This window comes from Typopeltis vanoorti, chromosome 1, assembly GCF_054136105.1.
Source record: "Typopeltis vanoorti isolate ZY-2024b chromosome 1, IOZ_Tvanoo_1.0, whole genome shotgun sequence".
NCBI lineage: Eukaryota > Metazoa > Arthropoda > Arachnida > Uropygi > Thelyphonidae > Typopeltis > Typopeltis vanoorti.
In genome coordinates this window covers 21,090,233-21,104,168 of record NC_143549.1, presented here as the reverse complement: position 1 = coordinate 21,104,168, position 13,936 = coordinate 21,090,233, and the positions used below count along the sequence as shown (strand labels likewise).

Sequence of the window (13,936 nt, the reverse complement as noted above, 5' to 3'; positions counted from 1 at the left end):
CGGCTAAATCTCAAATTGCCAGCCCATCCTCATTCATTCAGTATCCAGGTAGATACCCAACAGGGTGCACCACGAGAAGGTGAGGATTGGACATTAGGTCAGAAGCCCTGGTCGGTTCTCCGCATTCCTTTATAGGATATGTGGAGGTCTCCTCTCAGTTATACAACTTTTACTCTTAAGCACCCCCTATGGGATCTGAAAAAAAAATTTTGAAATTATAAATTCATGTTTTCATTGTTAGGCTGAGAACTTTTCAGACCACCTGCCTATAATTTCTTTACATCTTTAATTTATAGGGAAATTTTACAATTCTCATACATATATATATATATTTTTTTAAGTTGGTTTCAATAAGGGCTCTGTTCCAATGATCTGGCTTTGACTTCTGACCATATCCCAAATTTTTTAGGTAGTCAAAGTAAAGTTTTTCTTGTACCACAGTAAAATTATATATTTTACAAATATTCTTTTTTTTTTTACAGACATCACTAGCATAAGCGAAGAATGACAGTGAGGAATTTGAACAAAAGAAAACTAAGCTATATGCATTACATTAGAATTTCTCTATACATGCAGCCATGTGTTCATTAGAATAATAACACTCTTTTGGGCTGAAAATAAAATTAAAGATTCACTTTTATGCCTGGAGTTATTACAATCTGCTGAAATGCGGAGGCTTGGACCAGTTGATGGTTTGATTACTGGAGCCCTGTTTCCCAGTGATCCTGTGCTGATCTGATATCCACACTAAGCATGACATCAATATAATAACCTCAAGGGAGCTCAAAACCAATAGGTAGACTAAGGAGAAGTGAACCAGCCCAGTGTAGAAATGCAGTAGGATCATGTCTAAATAAGCATTGAGTGACAGCAAGAACAAAACCAAACTTGGTTCTATTTTTTGTAATGAAAGCAAGATTCAGAAGTGACTGAAGTAGTAGAAGTGATCGTGAATATGTGTGAAAATGTATGCGGCAATGATGATTGAGAGTGAGAGAGTAAAAGTGATGATTAAAAGAACAGTAGCATGAAAGATGTGAAGAATAAAGAGCTGGCTACAATACAAGAGGTAATGCACTCATGTGGAGTGCATCACCTCTTGTATTGTATCTCATGCTCCATTACAGGATGAAGCATGAGATGTGCTGAAATGTTTGGTGAGAACAGAAAGAAAGAAAGAGGAGATGAGTGAAAAGAGAAGGGAATGCTCGAGTGGAAAAGGTAAAGACAGCCCTGTACAGTGACTCCATGATAAGAGATGTACTTGATGAGAGAGACAAAAACGTGCTTCCTGATTGAAAAGATTAACAGTGTTAATGAGGTTATTAGGATGCAGAAGGACAAAGTGAGAGTTAATTGTTTTGGCAGAAATGAATGATTTGAAAGGAGACAAGTATAATATGAGGGAGTACATGAGAGCATTACTGAAAGGCAAAAGAGAGAAGTCAGAGTTAAGACAGTAAGTTTACTGTGACATGGTATGACAGAGGTGAGTTGAAAAGGAGGGCCATGATGGCGAACGACTCAATCCACAGGTTATGTGGAGTTTATGGACATATGGAGTGAGTTTGACAGACTTATATAAGGTGGATAGTTTGAACTTGAATGGATTTGATGTTTGAAGTCTGGAAAAAGTGCAGCTGAAGCTATGGGGGGGTGGGGGATAACTGTTGATTAGTCTACAAATATCAAAAAGAAATGCGAGTGTGAGATGTAGGAAGATTAATTTACTCAGTAGATATATATTTTAAAAAAAAAAAAAAATGAAAACAAACCAACAGATATCTCCATGGTCAATCCCATCATTATCCTCCTCAAAAGTTTGGAATCATTTCTACACTAGGACATCGTACTCGCTCTCTTCTTGATGATGAGATAGAACTTAATAAAGAACTCAATTTTCTCAGGTCTACTTTACAACTAAATGGTTATTCACAAAAAACAATTGACAACTACCTATTAAATCCACCCACTTGCAATAATGAAGAGACCAATAGGGTGAAAGGTAATATTTCTATACCACACATAAGCTCTGTCTCACCCAAGTTGGCCGAGGTTCTTAGGAAATACAACATAAGAACTTTTTTTTACTCCTCTTCCAAACCCCAGACATCACAACCTTAAATATCCCAGTGCAACTGTGATATACCATACTTTGGCCAAACAGAGAAACCGATCGAATTATGCATTGAAGAACACAAGAGAGACGTCGTTTACAGGAGAATGCGAGCCAGTGCTTTGTCTAGTCTTGTTCTGTTCTCGGCCGATCTGGCTCCCACTAATGAGACCTCAATAAAGGTCGAAACTGGTCTGGGTAGTGGACCTTCGCTTAATGCATAGCATTATGCATGTCTGCAAGGAGATCGGCTTTGCATTATGGGAGATACTAAGACTAGGAGTGATGAGAGCTTGGTCCACCTTTACCACAAGTTACCTCGGTCCTGAAGATACTTAAGGCACAAACTTTGTTTGTTACACTTGGATAAAGGATTAAACTAAATTTATTACTGAAGAAAACCTTAGCCATACAGTCCTATGGGAAAAGTCTAATAACATTTTCCGTTGCCACGATGAATTAGAAAGAAAGATAATAGAATCAAAAGAAATCATTCTCATTCACCTACATCTCAACAACAATCTGAGTTACAACCTTTCAGACTGTCACTGTGCTACGATCAAATACTGGCGTGCGTGAGATGCTATACGCATGCATAAGCATAACAATGAAGCCAACGAGAGAACAATTTTGACTGCGCAAGCTTCAACAGTGAATATATATATACACTAACTTTCCAAGATGCTTACAATTATTTCCTCTATGTTTTACTGGTTATTTTTTTTTTTAATGTGCACCTGAAGAAGGCTGATACAAGCTGAAACTAGTTGTGCAATTAAACTTTGTTTTCATTTTTCTCGGTTTCTAGTCATTCAATTTAAATATATATATATATATATATATATATATATTTTTTTTTTAAAAAGAATTGAATGACTAGAACCGAGATTTAAATAAAAAGGTTTTAATATAAAAACACGACTAGTTTCAGCTTGTAACAGTCTTCATTAGGTGACATTATAAAAGAAAGAAAAAACACTAAAACACTGAAGCTTAAATAAACTATGAACATCATAGAGAGTCTCAATACATAACTGACATTAAATCGTTGTGGTTGTATTTAAAGCTGTTCTTTCTTTTGTTGTATTGTTGGGAAAGTACGTGCTAGTAGCATCTCATGAATGCCATTACATGATTACAGCTGAATGACTATCTGGGAGGTTGTAGCTCAAGTTATTATTTAGACGAACAGGATTGAAGATGATTTCCCTAGATTCCACGATTTTTCTCTCTAGTTCATCATTGCAATGGAAGATGTTAGCAGATTTTTCCCAGCAGACTTTGTGACTTTGGGTTTCATCATTAGGATTAGCCGAGAAAAGGATATGACTTGATAATGCACTGGCTTGCTGTCTCTTGTAAGTATATTTTATATACAGTTCGGATTATAGTATCTCAATAATCCGAACCTCTTTAGTCTGAACCCTCCAGTAATCCGAACTGTGGTTTGAAAGAAAAAAAAAGTTTTATTTATTATGTATTATTATTTAATAATTATTATTTTAACTATTATTATTTATTTTATTATTATTACAGTGCAGTATTTATTTTTTCATATTGTCGATTGTATGGTTACATTGTAGGCCTATTTTGATTGTGTGTTCATGTTTGCTTTTTTATACTGTACAGTATGTACTGTATTGTCGTCATGAATCAACACTGTTGAGCGTCACTGAATAAACTGTGGCCTTCTAGAATTTACGAAGATAACTACGGTGATACACAAAAAGCAGAAATTGAAAACGTGCATAATTTGGTTAAATATATAAATCCAAATGTTGAAATTTCACAAACAGATGTTATGGAATGGATTACAGGTAGAACCGAAAGTGAATTCGAAATCAAGTCAGATGCTTAAATTATAAATATGATGCTACAGAATGAATTAGCAGACGATGATGACGATAAAGAATTCAAAGAAAAAAAAAGTAAAACGTGAAGAGGCAGTTGACAGTTTTAATATGTGTGTGAATGGGCTAAGCAGAATGATACTCCATTCCATAAAATTTTATTGCTAATGCAGCTCCGAGAAGAAGCATTCGAAAAACGTTTAGCTTCCAAGAAGCAAAAGAAAATCAGTGACTTTTTTACAAATAAATAAAAAAAAAAACTTTTTTTTGTGTTTTGTTAAACTTTTTTTTTGTGTGTTGTGTACAAGAAAGTTCTATTTTTTATGCAAATTAAGTTATGTACTGAACTATGCAATTTTATTAAATCAGAATCCTCAACAATACATACAAACTAAATTTTTTACTAAAATAAACTTGTGTACCGTATTATTTTTTACGTTTTATATTACAGTACAGTAGCATTTTTTCTATCAGTTAATTCATTTATTTACAGAATTAAATTGATGTACCATTAGAATCTGATTATTTTTGTCTTTAGCGCTGGTTATTGTTGCCTCTTGGGGGGTAAATTTGCTAATCTGAACTTTTCACTAATCTGCACGAGCGCGGTTTTTATTAGTTCGGATTAGCGAGATACCGCTGTACTTATATTTTATAAGTTTTATACACACCAGGGTATTTGAGATGATGATGACAAGGTTTTGGGTGGCTTATTAAGAAACGGATCTTTGGAAGTGGAGTGAACAAGGTTCTGATATTGTATTTTCTTAGAACTTTTGCTAATTTATGTGAAACCGTACTTATGTAAGGAATAGATATATTGCCTTTGAATATATTTGTTTCTTCTGAGCAATGTCTAGGAGGATTAAGAAGGAATCTTTGAATGATTCTCTTGGAATATCCATTAACTTTGAAAGAAGTTTTGAGATGGTTTATTTCTGTAAAATATAAAATATTGTGTGATTGTGATATTCCTTATTTTGGGCAGACAGACAAATTTGTTGAATTGCATATGGAAGAACACATGAGGGACATTACTTATAAGAGACAGCGAGCCAGTGCATTATCAAGTCATATCCTTTTCTCGGCTAATCCTAATGATGAAATCCAAAGTCACAAAGTCTGCTGGGAAAAATCTACTAACATCTTCCGTTGCAATGATGAGCTAGAGAGAAAAATCGTGGAATCTAGGGAAATCATCTTCAATCCTGTTCATCTAAATAATAACTTGAGCTACAACACCTCCCAGATAGTCATTCAGCTGTAATCATGTAATGGCATTCATGAGATGCTACTAGCATGTACTTTCCCAACAATACAACAAACGAAAGAACAGCTTTAAATACAACCACAACGATTTAATATCAATTATGTATGGAGACTCTCTATGATGCTCATAGTTTATTTAAGCTTCAGTGTTTTAGTGTTTTTTCTTTCTTTTATAATATCACCTAATGAAGGCTGTTACAAGTCGGAACTAGTCGTGTCTTTAAATTAAAACCTTTTTACTTAAATCTTGGTTCTAGTCATTCAATTCTTTTTAAAAAATATGTATGTTAACCGAGTTAACGATCATTCTTTCATATATATATATATATATATATATATGAAAGAATGATCGTTAACTATATATATATATATATATATATATATATATATGAAAGAATGATCGTTAACTCGGTTAACATACATATATTTTTTAAAAAGAATTGAATGACTAGAACCAAGATTTAAGTAAAAAGGTTTTAATATATATATATATATATATATATATATATATATATATATATATATATATATATATATATATATATATATAAAGCTAACATAAAGGATGTGCCATGTGCCTGGGGGGGGGATTATTGTATTTTATGTACACTAATGTCAGCAGGAGCATTCAGAACAAGAGGAGAGGAAAGTTTTTGCCATTGGTTAGCAGTTCCTCTTAACTAAAAGTTGTTGGCATTAGTGAGACATGGTGGAGAGAAGATGATATAGTTCATGGGATAGAATGTGAAGAACGTAGTATTTAAAGAGAAATGAATGGGAATAGGGGTATTGTTGATGCTGAGAGGAGAGGAAAGTTTTTGCCATTGGTTAGCAGTTCCTCTTAACTAAAAGTTGTTGGCATTAGTGAGACATGGTGGAGAGAAGATGATATAGTTCATGGGATAGAATGTGAAGAACGTAGTATTTAAAGAGAAATGAATGGGAATAGGGGTATTGTTGATGATAATTGATGAGCACCAGTCAAATAAGAATAGAAGTTCAGCAGAAGGTCAGTGAAAAAGTGCAATCAAGGCCACATGTGTGAAGTAGAAACCAATAAGAAAAAATATACAGCTGGTTGCTGCTATATGCCAGAGGATACAAAGGATGATGTGGATGGTACTGCAACAGCAAATAAGCTCACTGAGTGGAGGATAAGTAATTACAATGAGAGACTCAACTATGGGAACATAGATTGGAAGAAGAAAAAGTGCGCGCACGCATACACAAGAGGAAGGAAGTGGAATTTATGCAGTTACTAAGGGATAGGAGTCTGGGGTAGAATGTGATGAAATGTACAAAGGGTTAGAGTGCTAGATCTAGTAACTACATTAGAGGATTTGTTTGCATCTAGGATGGCCATATTGCCACCAAGCAGTGGGAGTAATCATGTGGTCTTAACACCTGGGAAGTGAAAAAATGTGTGGAATTTTCAGTTAAGAGAGGGGGGGGGGATTGGAAATTAATAAATCGAGTGGAAATTAAATGGGTGAATAACATCTTAAGCAAGAGCTAAAATAAAATAAATAAATTCTCTTTGAATTCCAATAAAAAGAATTCAAAGAGAAAGATGATCAGCAAGCACATAAGCAGTTCAAAGCACAGACCAAAAGGATGACCACTATGATAAGGAAGGCAAAATCAGAGTATGAGAGGAATTTTTTGTGCAAATTTCACCTGCCAAGCATTCTACAGCATTTTCTCACTAGCACCACCTCTTTTATTCTCATACTTTCCACCCGTTTTTTATGGTATTGCAACAAAAACACTAAATTATAAAGAGATGTTTATTGACTGCTTAAATTTCATTAGATTTCAAACCAGTAAGCACCCTCAGAGCACAACTACCTGGTAAACATGTGATGAAAGATTTCAAGTCCAACTGTGACACCCACTACCTCTAATGTTTTCAATTATTTTTTTTCAACTCAATTTTTTTGCAGATTTAGCCTTGCTAAAGTTACCTGTCATAGCTGCTGAGGACTCTAAAACTTGTTTCAGCTCATACATTTTATCTCCTTCTCTGTCCATAGAAAGATTCACTAATATCCACCTCATAGAACACAAGAAATACATTCGCTATCATCATTATGTCAAGTCAAGACTGGCAGACTATGCTTTGGGCATCCCTTCACAATAGAAGTTATTACAGGTCAGTGAAACTATTTTAAGTCAGCCATGGCTATGAAGCATGAACCTTTACAAGTATGGCTGCATTATTCTACCAAAAATTAAAGAGACATTCATTTTAAGATTGACTTCAACAAAACAACTGTAATGACTGCTTTTATACAATATTAGAAAGCACAAGAGTTAAGATTTGAGACCTTCTTTCCATGACAATTTGAATTTTTTCACTCACTCGTTACCATGCGTAGACTGTAACAAGTAGTTAAGCTCTGAGGATGCTGGTTTAAAACTAGTAAAATATATGCTGGTCAGTAAACACCCTTTGATAATTTTGTGTTTTTGTGTTGTAATACCAAAAGTTGGGAATGATCTCGAACACCTCAATGTCTACAAGAACAAATGCTGACATTTTGCTTCATAACAGCATGACTAATTAATAAATAGCAGAATATGGATTTAACTTACTGTGTAATATATATTTTTATTAGTATAAAATTTTTTCTTTAGTATGACTTCAAATTAAGCAACAAAGACAAAAACTAGTACATTCAACAATGACACGTGCGAACTGCATGTACATGAATGTAGAGTGTCATGGTCTAATTATATTAAGGTTCTAGTAAAAATAACTTTAACAAGGTGAATAATAAATAAATAACCTCTTAGGACATTTATATAAAGAAAGTTGTGAGACCAAGAAAGTTGCTACATCAACCAAATCTAAATAGAAATTATCCCTCCTATGGGAAACAGTTCTTCACAAATTCCAGAATTAATTTAATTATTTTTTATTTATTTATTATTAAATCTAAGTGGGGGGTTAAACTGCAAATCTTTGCCAACCACCACAGCATACTCAATTTGAATCTTTCTACCATAAGGGCAGTACATCTGCTTTTGTGCAATCAGATATTCCTTGTTGGAGGATGCCTAATCTTGAATCTCCCCTTTTTGATCTTCTGTGGCTTAAGATTTTCCTGCCTTATTATCTGCTGTCTTTATCATTCTCCTAGTTCTGAAAATCATTCTGACCTCTTTAACTTCTTATTTATGAAGCTTGAATGAAATTCTTAATAGTAAAATCATCTTCCTTGGTGACTTTCATATCCATAATTCTAACTGGTTCCATTTTCACTGACTAAGCTGGAAAAGAAGTGGAGGTATTTCTGTAAATAACAATCATAACCAAATCGTTCTTCTCCCCAGAATCTCTGACAATCCTCTCCATGCATCTAATATTCTTGACCTTTTCTTAATCAGGTCTTCTTCCAGGTACAGTGTTGAGGTCACTGCTCCTCTTGGTAATTTGAATCACAATCTCATCCAAGTTTCATCTCTTATGGAACATTCTCTTCCATTAAGGAATTCACAACCTCATGTACTGACAATTTATCCTATTATTATTTCACTTTGTAAGTTGTGTATTTCTGTATATAATTTTGATATTTACAGAAATATATACTAACAACTTATTTGTGAATTAGTATGATTAGATTTGATTACTAAAATGTATAAAAATAATAAAATACAATATTAAAGAAAAATAAAGCAATTTTTGACAATGGAGCAGATCCATTTTTAACAAGGCTAAAGAGGTGAATTTACTAAGGTTTAAAAAAAAAAGGATATTAATTAACATACTTGTGTCTTGAAGGATATAAATGCTGAAAACTTGTTACCAGATAGTAACAAATGAGTGTAGGAAAAACATGAAGATGAAACAAGAATTTTAAACCAATGAAAAAGTTAAAACCGAAAAGACAAATTTGTAACTTTCAGATTTTAAAGAACTGAGAATTGAAAAAACAAAACCAATTATATATATTGTAAGACATCAAAAATAAACATTTTGGCTAGATCTTGTGACTCATCATGGGAACATCCATCTTAGACTACACAAAGTCCATCATACTACTCCTTAAATTCATTCACTATTTTTGTTCTCACTACCCTATCAGGCAATGCAACCACCCTCCACAACAATGCTAAATGTGAAAAGATTTCCATGAGTTTTAGTTCTGCTTTCCATTGTCAGATTACTGTTTCTGTTCTTCAGATCCAGATCTTATTAGAGAAATTATCCATATCGGAATGTAGATTTTCATTCCTCACTCTGTTCAACATTCCCATTCTATATCCAAGATATGGATTTCCAAAAAAAAAAAAAAAAATGCCAGAGTAGTCTAAGAAAAGAAAACTGTTTATTGTAAATTCACAGCCTAACTGAAGTTTGCATTTCTTACAAAGTCATCATCAATAGGGCAAAGTTCGACTTTGATAGGACTAAATGTAGAAAACTTGCAACTCATATAATAACAGTTATAACATCTGTTCCTTTGCAAAAAACCACTGGGCATAGCTTGTATGTTCCCACCTCTTTCTTACACAGATGGTAGCACTGCAATATCATCTAAGACTAACCTCCTGGCATCAATCTTTTCATCCAACTCCTATATAGATGAAGACAAATCACCTTCTTTATCTGGAACATTGCATGCCTCTTGCAAAAAAAATTTAGAAGAATGCTGAACAACCTGGATGATAAAACAGCTTCTGGTTTTGATAAAATCCAACCAGTTTTCCTCAAGAGATGTTCTTCTGAACTAAAATCTGTTTGTTTTCACCTATATATATATATATTATATGACACTATACTCACCTGGTATCCACCCTATGGCATGTAGTAAGTCAACACACAACTAGTTCAAAAAAAAAAAAAAGTGACGTGTCTACCATTAAAGGAGGAAGTCAAATCATAGCATAGAAATTCTGTGAGAAGCTCTCAGTACTAGAACATAACAAATGCCTTGGAACTCAAGGGCAACAGCATAGGTTTCTCCTAACCTTTCCATGCATTATGTCCAGAAGCAGGTGGTGTAAGTCAGGAAATCTGCAGATCTTGATTAGCAAAACTCATATTGCTAGTTGTTGATTAGTTGACAGCTCAGCTCTCCAGATGACAAAAAAGTTGACTATTGGCTTTTTGCATTACTTTGGACAACACTGAGGCAAAAGCAGTAGGTCAATAGGAGATGTGAAGTCATACCACCTTTACCATGAGTTGTCCCACTCCTGAAAATACTTCAGGTACAAACTTTGTTTGCTTATACTTGGATAAAGGATTAAACCAAGTATATAATTTCTTGGTATTTTTAATCTATGCTGTTGTGCTTGACAGTTCCAAGGCATTTGATATAGTCTAGTACTGAGAGCTTCTCATAAAACTTCCATGCTATGATTTGACTTCCTCCCTTTCTAAATTAACAGATATTTCTGTTAATGCAGGCATTAACAAGGACTCTGTTATTTCACCCTACCCCATTCCTTATATATATATATATATATATATATATAAATTATCTGCTCTCACTGACCTCAAACCCTATTCACAGTTTTGCCGATAACAGTACTCATCATCTTATTCTACTTATTCTAAAATGCTCTCAAATTTCTGCCCTAAAGGATCCTACCTGGGGCCAGGCCTAAAGATTTCATTTAAAATTGAAAGATTCTCCAGTGTCAAAAAAGATCTCATTGCAAATATTTGCAGAAACTCACAGAGGAGAAGGTGCTGCAAGACCTTACATCCATGGCATGAAACTCAAAGAAACACCCCAAGATAAATATAGTAGTGCAATCCTTTCTTTTAGGCTTACACGGTGATCCGAATGCATTTTTGAAAATTATGGAGACAACTACCATGTTTGAATAAAAACTTTAGTTTAATATAACTAAAATCTACATTTGACGTTTCGACCTTTATGTCAAGGTCATCTTCTGGAGCATACAACTATACACAGAAAACAAGCTACACTACAATCAAACTGGTTTGTTAAAGACATTGACCAACTGCTACAACAATTGTTGGCCTGACCTCTGGTGAAAAAAAAAAATAATAATAAAATTTATACATCAACGCTAGAGTCCTATTATTAGTGTTATCTGTTGGTTGTAGAAATACATTGGGCACAACAACACGTATCTATCTATATACATATATATTAACATCATGTACACATTCCAGCCAGTTGGTATGGAATGGTTTCTAATACTAGCTGATGATTGGCTAGAGTCCTGACTTATGCTGGATCATATATATTAGGTAGGCTGAATGTGTGCCATCCAGATCCTTGGAATTTTCATGCCATCTTTGTTGTTGATATTTGGGTGGTTTATCAGGATTTCGCAGGCTTCCTTAAATTTCCTTTCGTACCAGGTTTTTGTGCGGTGTAAAGTGTTGAGTGCATGGTCTGAGAGGCCTGCTTCACCATAATGGTTATATTTAATGTGTCTAATGTGTTCTTTCTTGCGTATAGGGATTGTCCATCCTGTTTCACCAATGTACGGTAAGTTACAGGTGCAGCAGATGCAATAAACTCCAGGATGTGCTAATGGGAAGAGAGGATCCTTAGAGGAGTTGAATATGGTTTTAAGTTTAGTGGATCACCTAATGTTCATTACTTGTATTCTATTCCTATCTGTTTGTAACACTGAAGATGTACTATTAGTTTTAGTACGAAATATCTACCTTATTTATTAATTAAAGTTATTACTGTGGACTTACGTGTTGTTTTTAATAACTTCTTTTGTATACCAAACTCTGCAATCCACATGACCTATTCTCATTGCTAACATCATATAGTCCTAATATAATATAGTCCTAACATCATATAGTCCTAATAACCTTTGCTCCTTCTCCAAGCTTCATTTATCTTATTCAAATCCCTATAACCAGATTTGAGTATAATAATCCAGGTGTGGTCTGATCAGTGTTTTATACAATGAAATCACCATTGCATAAATGTCCTTCTCAGCTAATAAACTTCAAATTTTTATCAATCACCCCCAAGATCTCTTACCTCCTCCACTTCAAGTATACCTCTACCAACAGAGTGTGCAGTCTCCCATTAGTGGATCTCAAATTTCAAGACCTTACATTTAGCTGCATTAAACTGATACCCTCAATCCATTTGCCTAGCTGTCTGGCTTATTAAAAATCTTAAATCTCTTAAAATTCACAGCTACCTTTGCCACTGTTGTAATTAGAGAAATTATAGCATGAAAATAGGACATAACAGATATTAATTTGAAATATTTCTTACCATCTTCACTGGGTATTGCATCAGTTTCTGAATCATCGATCTGATCTGATCCTTGGTCAGGAGGAGAGTCGCCAACATCACTTGAAGAGAAAAACATTTAAGTTAATTTTTAAGTTTTAAGAAAAAAGTAAATAAGTTGTCTCTTTCTTTTAAAACAAGAAAATCTCTGTATGAAATCTGTGATCATCTAACTCTATGAAAAAGAGTGTAATGAGGTTCCCCTTCATCACAGAGGATTTGAACTAGAGATCTGTTTTCCTAGGCTAATGACATAAGATGAAACCATTCAACTATAGAAATAATATCCATAACACAAATTTTGATATTTAACACTGCTCTGGTTAATAAAATTTGTCTTATTATATGCAGCAGCAGAAAATATTAAAACCATAGTCTTGTAGTCTTGAAGAGTAGAATGTGAATGATAAGAAATTTTTATTCATTATTATCATCATCATTATGTATTCTTTAAATTGATCTCCCTCCCCTTACTGATTATTAAGAGGTATTAACGTCAGTGGGTTAAAAGTGGCTCCAGAATTATGTATGTACCACAGGATAAAAATGGCTAAAATGGGATTCTAAAATCAAATTTATGCAACATATTTATAACCTCCCAATATAAACACAATATAAACAATACAATAGGAAAATGAATAATTTATTGACTTATATTTTTGCTGGATTTCTAATCAGCACTTTAGAACACAAATAATTATAACTGAGATAAAGTAAACACTGAGGACTCCATTAGGTTGCTGTAGAAACAATTCATATTTTAACTAAAAAGAAACAATGTCCTAACATAAGACTATTACACTCTTTTTATATAATCTTTGTCAAGTAGCTTTATTTTATCCTCCTACATGTTTCGCCAATTTTTCTATTGGCATCCTCAGGGAATACAAACTAGTAAGCTAAAATGAAGGTTACAGACTAGGTTATAACTGATGGTTCTAATTAATACAAAAAATTGGTATTGTGCGTGACAATGTGCGTCTCGTTAACGTGATTTATTCGTTATGGTTCATGACGTAATTGTTATGAAAGTTAATTTCTTTGATGTTTAATGATCCGATAAAAGTTTTCCAAATTTCTGGTAAAATTAGACCTTGATTCTTGTTTAGGTTTTCAGTTTTACGGGCGACTGTAGCTGCTTCTTTAAGGGTTCTTGAATGGTAGTTATCTTCTATGTATGGCATAAGACTCTTATCCCACTCAATGTGATGGTTAGTAGAGGCAAAGTGGCATGAAGGGCCTGAAATGTCTTGTCTGTTATTTCTGACATATCCTATGTGTTCTTTCTTTCTCGTTTCAAAGCTTCTAGAGGTCTGACCTACGTAACTAATACCACATGAGCAAGGTATATTATATAATCCAGAGTACTTGTTGAATGGGTGAGGATCTTTTGGTGATCTTAAAAATTTCCAAATAGCGTTGATTGGTTTGAATGCCACTCTGATCTTATG

At 33.8% G+C, this 13,936-nt stretch overlaps 1 protein-coding gene across 4 annotated transcripts in view; it reads right to left on the bottom strand.

The window, feature by feature from the left end:
• LOC150109823 (SLIT-ROBO Rho GTPase-activating protein 1-like) overlaps positions 1 to 13,936 on the bottom strand; it is a 564,129-nt gene that overhangs the window by 71,506 nt on the left and 478,687 nt on the right. For all 4 annotated transcript variants that reach the window (XM_090396844.1, XM_090396869.1, XM_090396853.1 and 1 more), the window contains one exon: positions 12,468 to 12,547. In XM_090396844.1, coding sequence (XP_090252970.1) covers positions 12,468 to 12,547 — 80 coding nt within the window. The remainder of the gene's footprint in view (positions 1 to 12,467; positions 12,548 to 13,936) is intronic.